Consider the following 14,037-nt stretch of genomic DNA (forward strand, 5'->3'; position numbering starts at 1 on the left):
TTGTAATCAAGACAATGGGTCCGAAATAAGATTGCCGTCATTCCGTAAAATTGTTAAGCAATTCAAACCTCACATCTTCTCACACACATCAAACAATGTACCACCGACCATGAGTAACAAGATGAGAGGACCTCCAATTCTTTGAGGTTGAAAGGTCTCTGCGGATATCAACGAGGGCATTATGGAACATTACTCGTACCATCTTTCTATGTCCAATAACAGAACAAAGATGATCTTCTTGAAACATCTATCATGTTGTTCTATTCGGCTACACAAAATAGCAGAGCTTATAGAAACAATTCAATACATACCGGCTCCCGACAAACCAAAAGAGGCAATCAGAGAAAGACGCGGGAAAAGAGAGGAGAAGCGCGCAACCACGTGGCTGACATCTACAACTTTTTGAATTTAAATCTCAAGAGTAATCGTTAACTAACGACCGTCCTTTTCAAAAGAAATACTATTTCTTCTAAACATGTGGTAATGACCATCTTATTTTTTTTAATCGTATGCCGATATAACATCTTGCTCTATGGATAACATAAAAGAGACGATCATCTTGGAACCATATTATCATATTTTTATACTTGCATAGCATCAACATTGATTTCCAAACAAACCAAAAGGCAACGAGAGGAAAGCGCGGGAAAAGAGAGTAGAAGCATGCAACCACGTGGCAGACATTTATGAATTTTCAAATTAAATCTCCAGAGTGACCGTTAATTAACGGTCATCCTTTTAAAGGAGAAAACAATTTCTTCTAAACAGGCACCAATGACCATCTAATTTTTATATTTTATCGCGGCATATCGTCTTGCTTTATCGATGACATAAAAGAGATGATCTTCTTGGAACCACATTATCATATTTTTATACCCGCATAGCATCTACGTGGATTTCCATTCAAACCAAAAAAGGAAAAAGAGAAAAACGCGGGAAAAATAATAGGAGAAGCGCACAACCACGTGGCAGAGGTTCGTTACTTGACGCGGAAAAACAGTGGAAAAGCGCGCGACCACGTGGCAGACTTTTGTGATTTTTCAAATTTGAATCTTAAGAGTAACGCCAATTTACATCGTGCTTACTAACGGTCGCCTTTAAAAAAAATTACTCTTTCTTCTAAACATGTGCTAACAATTATCATTTCAGAAAATCCTTGTACATCTCGGTATATTATCTATCAATCTTGCTCTATCTGATAAACACAAAATGAGTCATCTTCTTGGAGCACTTTTACACTCCAAACGCCTCACGCTTACACCAAACTCCCTACGAAGCCTATCTTGCAAATATAACCTCACAAGTCACGCAAAAATCAGCCGTGTAGAGAGTGCAGACGTCTAGGCTGGGTTTGTTTTTATCTTTTTCGTTTGATCTTTCCAACAAGGAAAAAAAAGACTCGTGTAGTTTGTTCGTGGGTCGGGTCCTATCCAAACCAACTACTTTTCGGCTGCGGCAGGCCGCACCACGCCGCGCCCCCCGATGGACTCTCCAGTAGGAGTACAAGTACACGGCGCAGGAGAGATCTGGGAGTCCCCAGAATAAATCACTCCAAAACCCAAACGCAGGAACAACAGAACACACACAAGCAACCCAGAGAGAGGGGCGAGACAGACAACGCACACAGACACAGAGAGGGACAGATCCATCGCCGATCGTGCCTGCGCTCGGATCGATCCTGCTTTTTTCGTCGCCCGCGCGCGGTGGGGATAGAGGGGGGACGGCGAGGAGCTCCCCGGATCCGCGCCTGAGTTGTAAGTACTTAGTGCCCCCTCGAGATCTTTCTCTCCCTGTGAGCTTGGCTTTGTGTGTTTTTTTTGTTCTTGTGTTGGCTGGCTTTGTTGATCTGTGATCTGGGCGAGGCGGCGACTGATAGGCGTGTGTTTTGGTTCTGGCGTGCAGGATCGGGCCGTGATCCGTTGGCCAGCAGCAATGACGGCCGACGGGACGGCGAGCAACGGCGCTGGCGAGGCGCCGAAGGCTGAATTGTCGCCCGGGAAGGGGGCCGTGACGGCTGCCCCGCTGGCGGAGAAGCCGGCAGAGGAGCGGGAGGGGGTGGGCGGCCCCTTTGTGATCGTGAACGGCGACTCCGACGGCCACTCTGACCGGGGCTCAGATACCGGCGCGGGCCCCGAGGCAGATTCCGCCTCGGATGAGGGGGATCTGCCGCGAACCAATGCAGGTCCGGATGCCGACACGGGCAGAGATCACGGGCCGGCCGGTGCGGAATTAGACGCCACCGTCGATTTTTCATCTACCAACGGGCATGGTCCTTCCGCTGTGGAGTCTGAGGATGGTGTGGGCGGAGGCAAAGCGGGGGAAAGCAAGATTTCTGAAGCTGGACTAGGGGAGCAGGAGACCGCCGGTGGAGAGCTCGGTGGGGAAGATGCTCCGGCAAAACTTGAGATTGAACATGCTGATCCTGTTGTTGATTCCGCTGCATCTTCTGTGGATTCTGTGGCTAAGAGCAAGGAGAATGAAATGGGAAAAAGTGCTGCTACTGATGTTGCTGAGTTGCCAGTGCATGAGGCTGCTAGTGAAGAACAGCATGATGGAACGAATTCTGCTGCAGAGTCCAATGGGCCAGATAATGCCCCCACATATGCTAACTCTGGTTCTATCGTCTTGGATTCTGAGGTTTGTGGCGAGGAGAGTAAAGGAGAAGTGATAGCTACTGAAAGCATGGAGTTGGGTACAGATGAATCGGAATTTTTGGTGGTGAATGGGCAACATGATGCTGGCATCAGTTCAGATTCATCTATAACTGCTACTCACTCTTTGATCCATGCCGAGGAGGGAAAACATCAACAGGCTTACCCTAATGTCACAGAGGTGGAGCAGGAAGCTACCTATGGTGAACAGGATGTCACTGATGCTTTGCAGGGCAATGGACATGACCCTGAGGTGAGTGCTGATTCTTGTGCATCTGCTTCTGAGTTCAAGGCGCCTGCCAATAAGAGCGAAGGACAACAAGTAGAATCACTGACAGATAAGGTTGAAGTATCGGATGCAATGCTGGATGCATCTAGCAGCGATTGCCGAACATGTACTTCTAAGGAACCCATAGAAGAGGAAGTTGTTGCAAACGGGCATGGCCATGCTGAGGACAGTGCTGATACTTCAGGGAAGCTTGAACCTGGGGTTGATGAGGAAGAGGGTGAAGCCACCCGTGATGTTATATCGGAAGACATAATAACGATGGATAGCAAGGAGAACTTGCATGGTCTCACATCTACTGTTGGTTCCACTGATGAGGAAGCAAAGCTTCCTATGAAGGAGGAAATGCATGAAGATGCTCCTGCTAAACTTGAGATGTGTGCAATTGCTGGGAATAAAAGTGAACAACTTGTGCAAGATGATCAATTGGTTAAGGATGATGTCTCTGTTGGCATACTTCATTCAGTTAAACCAGAACTAGATCCAGTTGTTGAGCCCAACTGGGATCAGAGAATACAAGTAGAAGTAGCTGCAGATGATGAAAACACGGCAGTCCCTGATGTGAAGGCTGTCAAGGTGGAAACGAACACAGCAGATAATGTTGAAGCACATAATCTCAGGTCTGCATTTGAAGACAGGAGTATACAACTGCATGTAAATTCGTCTGGCGAAGTTGACGAGGAGGTAAAAAAGCAAGCTTGCCCTGAGGAGGTACATTTAGCTCAGAATGATTCTTCTGCACAGACTGGAAAGCATGAGCAGTTAGAATTACCTGGTGCTGGAGTAGCTGATAAAGGTGACCATGTTGTAGTAGAGGCAGAACCAAGGGAAGAGGCCGAACTGGAGGTTGTTGATTCTGTTCCATTGTGTGCACCTGCAGCTTCTACTTTCCATGATGAGCCAAGGTCCATTGCTTTGGATGATAATGATAGAGTAAAGCACTCAAGCCCAGGTACTGAATTGGAAAGTTGTGACGATATACAACCAGAAGAGTGTGGTTCTCAAGAAATATCCAGTTCTATTGTTGATGAAGTCACATCTGGTGCTTCTATGGAACATGGAACTGCTGTGACAAGTGGCGTTGAACTCACAAATGAATCAGGAGATGCATCTCTTGAAATATCCAGCGGAACTGCTGCTGATCAAGGTGAACCTGTTGCCTTGAGTGAGGATAAAGCTATCGAGGTTGATAATGTTAAACCCTCTCCTGCTACAGTAGATGAATCTGCTGTGGTTGGCGAAGCTAGTGATATTTCCCCAACAGACGGACCAAGTCATTTTGTTGCAGACTGCCAACCACATCATGACCAGCCAGAAATTTGCCACACATCAACTGCGTGTAAACAGCTCGTTTCTTCAATTGAAGATCCTCGCCCATCAGGTGTAACATTGGAATCTGGAGTCAAGTCTCCTTTTACAGACAAGGAGACGCCTCCGTCAGATGAGGCATGCAAAGATATTTGCTATGGAACTATAAATTCATCCAATAAATCTTCTCAGGTGGTTGAAGCCAAAAGTTTGGAAGGTATGCAATCATTTTTCTCCGGATACCCCTTTTGGCACTCTAATATCATTGTTGTCCTTAAAGTTAATACTGATTATAGTTGTTTGGAAAAGTTAAATGCGTATCATACTTACGGCATACTTATGGTGTAACAGCATTGGGGCCTTTGTTGTCCTTAAAGTTAATACTGATTATAGTTGTTCGGAAAAGTTAAATGCGTATCATACTTACGGCATACTTATGGTGTAACAGCATTGGGGCCTTTATCTGTTGATACAATAGTTCCGGAGGAACACAAGAATGATGATGAACATGCAAATAATGATGAGGAAAAGATCGTTAAGGACTTCACTGATGCACCTGTGGATCTCAATAAGAGTGACAAGGGGGATATACATACCATTAGACCACCAAAGTGCTTCATGATAAAGGTCCCAAAATTTGCGGGTGATGATGTTTGGGAAAGGATACAGGATGCACAAGTTCATCTGGATCGGCTGACTCAGGAAAGAGATGCAATTAATGTTCGCAAGAAGAAGCAAAAGGTAACATGCCTCCTAATGTTCATTATCCTTTTCCTTCCTTGGCATGTTCCTTACTTTTGGATCAATATATTGCAGGCTATTTGTGATGAGTATCGGGGAAAATTAGAGGCAGCACGACAACAAGAGAGTGAAGCGAGAGCTGCTCTTGGTGACAAGAGGAATAATCTAGATAATGTGCGGTCAGTCCTTGCCAAGATGAATAAAGCAACTACAGTTGATGATATTGATGAAAGGGTAAGAATTCTTTTGGTGGTGTATTATATCATTTATGGACTTTATTCCCCTTCTATTATTCTGTTGTGGTTTTAGATCTGCTTTCTTGTCTTAAAATCATTCTGATGATTTAGATTGCGTGGAAGGAGAATGTCATGGTACATGAGACCATCTCTTTGAAAGATGAGAAGCGTTACATTAAAGAGATAAATGAACTAAAGACCCAAAGGAAGCAATTGTGCTCCAATATGGGCTCAAAGGCTGAAATCAGTGAAGCATTCGATCAGCAGGACCACATTCATGAGCAACATAAGGTTTTTTTTTTTGAGCTAGCACCTTGTTATTGTATTTTCAGTTCAAAATTTATCAATTTCATACTGTCCTATGTTTTCTGTTTTCTAGACTTTGAAGAAGGACTCCGATGCACTTTTCAAAAACCTGAAGTCCCTTGAGGAAAACAAAAGAAAGATTCAAAAATATTATGAGGAGGAAAGACTAGTTCTGGGAAAATTAAATGCCGAATTGCAAGCTGCTAATGAAAGACGTCAAATGGCCTATGATGATTGGGTTGAGCTGAGAGCGGAACCAGGCAAGAAGGTAAGAAGCTTACTTGTATTCAAGGGAGGCTTGTAGTGTTCATTCTCTAGTGCAGTATTCTTACACTGAATATACAAAGGATTTATGGATTATTAGTTTTCCAAGTTTAAAACCACTCACAAGATTGAGCTTATTGCATGTCTAAACATGGAAAAAAATCTCCAATACTGAATAAATGTGGGTGTGAAACCCAGAACATGCCTGATTACACTGCTTGATTACACTGCTTGATATATTGACTCCGTGTTAGGCTGTTAGCAGTAAGAATAACCCTTTATTTAGCTTTATCAGTTATCAAAGTGAGCCTCTTGCCCTCCTATATATCATGCACCTGTACCACAGATGTCCTGGATTCTTGTAATATGGTACTATGTCTTCTGACCCCTTAATGATGGAGGCAGGGAAGGTAAGTTTTCCCTTGTTAGGAAAATGACTACCGCGCCAATGAATTCCAGTGCACAGGCAATAATTTGAGGGGAACACATGTACTCTACTGAAGAACTGTAGTATTTCTGGGTACTGTGTAACACGCTGAAAATCCTTCACTTTTTTTTGCATGGCAGAACAAGTACTTTTTCATGTACAAGAGGGACCGTGCTGCTGTGAACAACTTCATGCAAATGAATGACGTGGATGGACTTCAGTCATATTGTAATAATCAGGTAATCCACACAACCCCATCTATGATGTAGTCATAGTTATGCATAGTGTCAGTATTCAGCCATGATTTGACGTTGCAGTTGTTTAAGCCGGTCAACTTCCATGTGCTTTTGAGCCAATGAGCCAACAGTATAGACATATTCTATTAGCCTTGGCATTTGCATTTGTATCTCTGAACGGAATCCTGGTGCTATGACATAATTGATTATCTATTATATCCGAACCTAATAGGATTTTGGTGTGCCTTTGGATGAGAAGTTCCTACAACTAAGTCTCTGACCAGTACTGGTATCATGACGACTATATGTTATGATCCTATAACCATTTTTTGCACTTGTCTACATATACCATTAATTCTTGGTACACCCAACTTCCGATGCTCGTCTACCTTGATAATTATTTTTTTGAAATGATCTTTCACCTTCAGGTAGAAGGTTTTTTGGAAATTTGGAACAAAGATGATGACTTCCGTAAGCTGTACGTTGAAGCAAACCAGGCTAGCACTGTGAGAAGACTTGGGACCCTTGATGGAAGATCACTTAATTTTGGAGAGGAGCCTCCAGTCATTCGCAGCAGAAATTTCAATAGAAGATCGACCAATCCATCTCCATTGACGGTTTCAAGCCCAAATGTGCCCATTATAACTTCAGAAGCAGTACCTGAAAAGCCTGTTCCAGCGGTAGTCCTTGAAGAAGAGGATACCTTTCCTGTTTTACCACCACCCCAGATCCATAAACAGGCCAAGTCAAAGGCGGCTGGCAGTTCATCTCAGAAAGAAATAATTACAGCTCCAGCCTCAGAAATGGAAGATGTAAAACACATTGAAAATGAGAAGGCTCGTCTTATGGAGGAGTTGGAGTTGGCAAGAAAGGCAGAGGAGTTGGCACGTAGGGAGGAGGAGCTAAAAGTGCAGAGGGCTGCAGCTGAAAAGGAGCGGCTCCGGTTGGAACAGAAGGCCAAAGCTAAGGAGGCTGAGGAGAGGAAGAAAAAGAAAGCAGAAAAGGCTCAGGAAAGAGCAGAGTTCAAAGCAAGGAAGGAAGCTGAGATGAAGGAAAAGGTATGTCTCGACGATTTTCCGCTTTCATGTTAAGAGTTCAATCCTTCTTGAAGTGACAAGTTAATGATTCTACATCTTATTACCAAACATCTGCAGAAGAAAGCCAAGAAGGATAAAAAGATTGGCACAACACCAGAAGACTTGGTGAGTGGTCTTGGCGAGGGCAACTCTGCAGCCATAACTACAGCAGATACCGAGAGTAATGGATCTGAAAGTGCTAGGGATACTGAGGTTCCTCCACAAGCAGCCCCGAGGAGGATTGCGAGGCCCGCAGCGGCAATGAGGCAGCTAAACAGGTTGCAGCCCATGCCCTTGCCCCTGCGTAACAGGAGCAGAAGGAGAACTCGGCAATACATCATCATTGGAGCTGTGGTCGCGCTAGTGGCTGCCGCACTGATCCTTGCAGCCAGATACTTAAACCTCCCTGGTTTAAGTTTGCTTCGCTTCTAAACTAGTTAGTATTACTCCCTATGGATGGCGTGGCGTCATGCTCATACATTCATCCACAGCCATAGGGAAGTGGAGGACAGTTCAGTTATTTTGCGGGAAACTTGGTTGCTCTTCTAGACATTGTCTTATTTTCTCTGTTTGAACTATGGCTGCCGTTACTGTACTTATTTACCATATAGGCTGTGTTGGATTGTGTTGAATGGTGGTGATATATTCGTTAAAGTGGACATAATAATAATTATAGATTTATTTTGGACAGATATATACCTGCTGTGGTGGTGATATGTTATATCTGTGTATTTTACTTCATTATCTTCAGCTTGCTGGCCGGACAAACCTTGCATTTTGCCAGGAACACATGCTCGTTGGTAGCTGGAGAAACAAACAGGGAGGAGGAACATGGAGATTACAGATACGGTAACTTTGAGCTACTCTTGAGTCTTGAGCTTTCTAATATTCCTACGCTTTAGAGTTGAAGCTGAATGTATCTGTATACTTTTACAACGATGACCAAGCGACGCACACAAACACACACCTTATTTTTGGCATGATCACCTGAAGCTTCTGCCTCGACTTCTGCCAATGTTCTCCACGAAGGCCTCCCCTATCCCTTCTCCGATGCCCTCGACGAGGCCGCCGATGACCCCGAAGATGGCGTTTATGGTGACCTTGGCCGCGGCCACGAGCGGGTTGCTCCTCTCCGGCGGCACCACGCCGTGCACGTAGAGCCCGTTCACCATGTCCTTGGCGCACTTGGCGTGGAGGCAGTACCCGCACGGCATGCACTGGTACACGCGCCCCGACCGCCGCCTCCTGCACACCTGGCACACGAAGCTCGCCGCGATAATGCTGCCGGCGTCGGAGCCCTGAGCCAGCAGCAGCGGGTGGCCGTGCGCCGCCGGGAGCTCCATGCGCCGCGTCATGGCCGCGCAGCACGGGTGCATGCCGAACCCGCAGCACGCGCACCGGAAACAGAAGCCCTTCACAGACTTGCCGCAGATGTCGCACTTGAACCTCAGTAACCCACCTGCGCATCAAAACGCACCCGGTCAACAACAATCCCAAGTCATTTGTATACTCGATGCACATGCCAGCGAAAGCACAATAATGTCACCTGGTTTGTCGAAGAAGAGGAGGTGGCGATGCCTGGGGTGGAAGGGGTGGTCGTGGAGCGAGGGCGGAGCCAGGGCGCAGAAGTCGTGCAGCTGGAAGCCGCAGATCTGGCACATGAACCGCCTCCCGGCGCCGTACTCCTTGCAGCCCATGCACATGAAGAGGTACGGGAAGTCGAACCGGGCAAGACGGTGCTCCGGGTGGCTCAAATGCACCATCTCGCTGACGTCGCCGTCGCCGCCGCCTCCTTCCTGTTCGTGCTGGCTCGTCTCAGGAACATGGGCGTCATCTTCCGATGGTACCTCGCCGTCGAGATTTCTGGAATGCATGGACACGCATCTGCTGCTCATGTTGCTGGACTTATCAGTTGATCTATGATCTGTGACAGGCCCTCTTGGTTAGTATTTTGGGCACTTATGTAAGAGACCATATAAGGAAAGCAGAGAGCTTGAGCAGGAAGGCCTTGCAACGCATGGCGGTGTACTGTTCCACTTAAAAGTTGAAACTATATATTGGCTGATTTGATCACAGCTAGCACTGCAGCTGCAGCAGCCTTAGTTACGCCCTGCGGTAAAGCCAAGTTTTGATGCTTGTGTGATGGACAAGTCTTATCTCCTGCTGCGACTGTCTCAGGAAGTTACAGCATCAAGAAATCTTGAGTTTGCTTTTGCAGCATCCAGCTCCTGATGGCCGGGGATTCAGAATGCATGCGCACCAAGCTATGTAAGATCAGAAACTACCTGTGGGGTTAGTAAACATGCTGGCCGCTTGCTTGATGTGAAAAGATCTTTTTGTATCTGACTCTGATGACCCAGACTTGCACTTCTACTCCCATGTCTCATCGGACAGTTGAAAATCGCTTCAAAATAACATAAGTCTTGCTCGCGGTGTCTTGACGATCTTTTGATATGAAATGTTGAATTATAAATGAATTGCCTAGCACTTTTCATCAGGGGCGGAGCCAGGATCGGTCTGAGTCCCAGGCAGCCCCAGACCAACATTGATGAACGGTAGTGGACAATGATGAACAGTAGTGAATAATGGGTAATATTGCAGCCGGGCAGCATGCTCACGCCCCAGGCCACGGCCCGGTGAGCCTGAGGCCTGTCTCCACCCCTACTTTTCATCGTATCAAGTTTTCTGATTGCGTTGGTTGCGCATGAAGTCCGCTATGCCGGAGATAAGGGCTTCACTAGACCGTTTCTACTGGTCAATCACCAAATTCACCGTGGCTCAATTTTGCTACTCCTTTTCCCCGTTTATCCTAATCTACAACATTGCCAAAATTGTCGTGAATACGATGATCTAGGCAACACATGAACTCCATTATCCCCAAAATTCACCATGGTTATAGTTGCTTCTCGGTCCAGCCGATCTAAACCTCCATAGGGAGGTTTTTTGTGAGTAGTCATTTTAGCGAGGGTGGCCATCTACTCCACCTTGTAGAGTTGGTCTTTTTTTTGAGAAAATAAAGCTGTTCTACTTGTTTCATCTTCTCCTCTTAGTGAAAAATAGAGCCCCTACTAATTCGTCAGGAAAAAAGAGCGACGTGGATCGGAGGGTGTACATGTTTCCCATTTAAATTTAGACACGCTGCTTGCCTGCATCTTCCTCCTGCCCTCCTCGATTCCGGTTATATCCCGGCTCCAAGTCTATAGATCAGATAGGAATTTTCTACTGTATTTAGCGCCGTCGCCGTAGATCTGGACGGCCGGCCTGTCCCCTTGGTGTCACCACGATCCATTCCTCGGTTGGGCGAGGACACTGTGAACAGAAGAAGGGGATGACCGGATGAGGAGAGGGTCCCACGCTATCCCAGCCTGAGGACGCGGCCACGCCATGTCAGACAGCACACAGATCACTCCTCGTCTCGTACTGAGACAGCAAGGGAAATCGGGGATCGACGGACGTTGGAGCAGCAGAGAGCTTAGGTGGATTGGACTAGACCGATCGGCATGGAGGCCAAGGCCGCCGCCGCCGGCGGCATCTCCCTCTCGGCGCCGCTGCATCGATGCTGCTGCATCAACATCGTCGCGCCAGCGGCGGGGCGCTCCGCACAGCGGCTGCGCAAGTGCCGGCGCCAGGCGGCTCCTCCTCCTCCTCTCAGGTCGTTCGCTGGCCGCTCCTTGTCGCGTACCGCCCGCGTCTACGCGGCGGCTGCGGCGGCGGACGCGCCGGCGAAAGACCAGGACCTCGTTTTCGTCGCGGGCGCCACCGGCAAGGTTGGCTCCCGAACCGTAAGGTAGGTACTCTGCTCTCCTCCAGAATCGCCGTAGTTAGCATAGGAGGCAAATCCACCCCATCAGTCCATCTACTGCTGCATTGACATTTGACAACGAGACGGGGAAATGCGACGAGCAGGGAACTCATCAAGCAAGGCTTCCGCGTCCGCGCCGCCGTCAGGAGCGCGGCGAGGGCAACTCCCCTCGTCAAGAGCGTGGAGCAGCTGGAGCTAGGCGGAGACGCGAGCGCGAGGCTGGAGGTGGTGGAGTGCGACCTGGAGAAGCAGGGCGAGGCGGGCATTGCGGCGGCCATCGGCGGCGCGTCCCTTGTGGTGTGCTCCATCGGCGCCAGCGAGAAGGAGATCCTCGACGTCACGGGCCCCTACCGCATCGACTACGTGGCCACCGCCAACCTCGTGCGCGCCGCCGCCGCCGCCGCGGGGTCCGTCGACCACTTCGTCCTCGTCACCTCCCTCGGCACCAGCAAGATCGGCTTCCCCGCTACCCTCTTAAAGTAATCACCCCCAGATTCCCCTTCTTTCATCTGCCAATTTACGCCTCTTGTGATCAGTGTTTGGGGCATGATCGAACAGCTTGTTCTGGGGCGTTCTGTGCTGGAAGAGGCGGGCCGAGGAAGCGCTGATAGCCAGCGGCATCCCGTACACGATCGTGCGGCCGGGAGGGATGGAGAGGCCGACGGACGCGTACAAGGAGACGCACAACATGGTGCTGGCGCCGCAGGACACCTACTCCGGCGGCCAGGTGTCGAACCTCCAGGTCGCGGAGCTGATCGCGTGCATCGCCAAGAACAGGGCCGCGGCCTACTGCAAGGTTGTCGAGGTGATCGCCGAGACCACCGCGCCGCTGCTGCCCATGGAAGACATCCTCGCCAGCGTCCCTTCCGACCCCGGCAGGGCTCCTCCTCCACCCGCTGCTGCTCCGGCCGCCATGGAGTCGCCTCCTGCAGCAGCACCGGTAGTAGTACCAGCTGCTCCTCCTGCAGCAAAAGCAGAGCAACGGCCGCTCTCGCCCTACACGGCGTAAGTGTGACTCAACCAACTGGTGTTCGATCTTCGCGTTTGAGTAAAGGAGTTTGGGGATGATGGTTTTTTGGTTGCGTGTTGCTTCAGGTACGAGGGGTTGAAGCCGCCATCGTCGCCAACACCCAGCAGCAGCAGTAAGAGGAAGGACGATGATTCTGCTGCTGCTCCTCCTCCTCCTCCTCCAGTCTCAAACCGGCCACTGTCCCCTTACACCGCGTACGAAATTATTAAGCCCCAAAAAGACTGCATTTATATGCGCATACTATGTTTGATATGGAACCGGGAACTAATCGAGCAGGTTCGTGGACCTGAAGCCTCCGGCCTCGCCGTCGCCCAGCCCGCCGCGCTCTGCCGCCGCCTCGTCGAACGCAACGACCGGCGCCCCCGCTGACGCGGCAGCTCCGTCTACACCATCGCTGGACTCAAACGTCGACAACGGCACTCCCACCACTGATCCTGCGCGCCCACTGTCGCCATACGCCAGGTACGCAATATCATACACGGATCAACATCTACTTACTATCCATGGGCACTGCTCAGCTCCTGGCATTCGTATGAATTCATCCATCTCTATGTGTATCTAATTTCAAGGTACGATGAGCTCAAGCCTCCGACCTCGCCGACTCCAACCGCGCCCAAAGTATAGGCCGGCCGGCCACGCACATAGATTTATCTGTATTTTTCTTTCTTGTTTCATGCTCGCTTCTTCGGTGGCCTCTGTCTAGTAATATGCGCGCGCCAGCGTATGTATATGCCAATCTTTTTCGACAATACATGTACATGAGAGGAGTATGACACGAGTTACATGTCAGTCCAGGCAAGCATTTTGGCAAAACTGGATGTGTGCCCGTCAAAATAAACGTGAGATGAGTTTTGGATTTCACTACCAGGGTTCAAGATTTCGACGGAATTTTCTGTTAATTCCACCGTGCACCGAAGTACTCCGTATTTGTTGCCTCCAAAATTCAGAGCTGGTTAAAATTTGTCTAGATTCTACTCCGTATGATAATTCTTTGACATACTCCCTAAATATAAATATCTATTCCTCCGTCCAACAAAGGATGTCTTGATTTTGACTAAATTTAAATGCATCTATACACTAAGTCATGTCTAGATACATCCAAATTTTGACAAAGTTGAAACATCTTTTTGTTGTACGGAATACTACTGTAACTGGGATAATCCTTTTGTTACCGTCTTACCGACATTTCAAACCCAGCTAGATGTTGCTTTTTTTTTTAATCCGCTCGATGTTGTTAAGTTGCTTCCTCTTGTTCCCGGCTTGTCCCCCCTGGAGAGGACAAAGTCCGTTTGGTCACGAGTCACGACTCATCAGAGCTGCAGAGAACGAAAGGCCCAACGGGGCCTGCTCGTTTCAAGCGGTTCCTGTGATGGATCGAGTTGGACTGCAGAGAACGAAAAAAAGACTGCAGAGAAGGAAATGCCGCACGTCATTCGTGCGACCTGGGGAGACGGCTGGACGAGCGCTTAGCAGCGTGGCTAGTGCACGAGCGGCGCGGCGACCGTGGTGGTGGAAGGATAGGACCAGGAGAGTAGTCTCGCAGGAAGTTGCACGGAAATCCGACCAAGGGCATCCGTGCACGATCCATGTGGCCCGGCCCATCGCATATAGAGCACGTTCACCTGTGCGAGTGCCGTGGTTGCCAAGAGACATCGTTGAACCACCAGTCGTTTT

At 48.6% G+C, this 14,037-nt stretch overlaps 3 protein-coding genes across 3 annotated transcripts; 2 read left to right on the forward strand and 1 right to left on the reverse strand.

Annotated features, from left to right (window-relative positions):
• The first annotated feature begins 1,529 nt into the window (after nt 1-1,529).
• LOC100833823 lies at nt 1,530-8,221 on the forward strand. Its single transcript, XM_003576640.4, has 9 exons — nt 1,530-1,754; nt 1,903-4,462; nt 4,694-4,986; nt 5,062-5,220; nt 5,334-5,513; nt 5,602-5,796; nt 6,360-6,458; nt 6,884-7,513; nt 7,610-8,221. Exons 2-9 carry the CDS (start codon nt 1,933-1,935, stop codon nt 7,961-7,963), a joined length of 4,440 nt encoding a protein of 1,479 aa, XP_003576688.1. The 5' UTR covers nt 1,530-1,754; nt 1,903-1,932; the 3' UTR covers nt 7,964-8,221.
• A 107-nt stretch (nt 8,222-8,328) lies between these two features.
• LOC104585122 lies at nt 8,329-10,028 on the reverse strand. Its single transcript, XM_010241107.3, has 2 exons — nt 9,078-10,028; nt 8,329-8,990 (listed from the first exon to the last, which is right to left on the reverse strand). The coding sequence occupies exons 1-2, from the start codon at nt 9,424-9,426 to the stop codon at nt 8,515-8,517; spliced, it is 825 nt and encodes a 274-aa protein (XP_010239409.2). The 5' UTR covers nt 9,427-10,028; the 3' UTR covers nt 8,329-8,514.
• Nucleotides 10,029-10,837: 809 nt separating this feature from the next.
• On the forward strand, nt 10,838-13,224 carry LOC100834133 (protein TIC 62, chloroplastic). The gene is made up of 6 exons (XM_010240006.3): nt 10,838-11,318; nt 11,438-11,812; nt 11,892-12,338; nt 12,429-12,557; nt 12,640-12,825; nt 12,933-13,224. Exons 1-6 carry the CDS (start codon nt 11,032-11,034, stop codon nt 12,985-12,987), a joined length of 1,479 nt encoding a protein of 492 aa, XP_010238308.1. The 5' UTR covers nt 10,838-11,031; the 3' UTR covers nt 12,988-13,224.
• Nucleotides 13,225-14,037: the final 813 nt, after the last annotated feature.

This window comes from Brachypodium distachyon, chromosome 4, assembly GCF_000005505.3.
Source record: "Brachypodium distachyon strain Bd21 chromosome 4, Brachypodium_distachyon_v3.0, whole genome shotgun sequence".
Taxonomy (NCBI): domain Eukaryota; kingdom Viridiplantae; phylum Streptophyta; class Magnoliopsida; order Poales; family Poaceae; genus Brachypodium; species Brachypodium distachyon.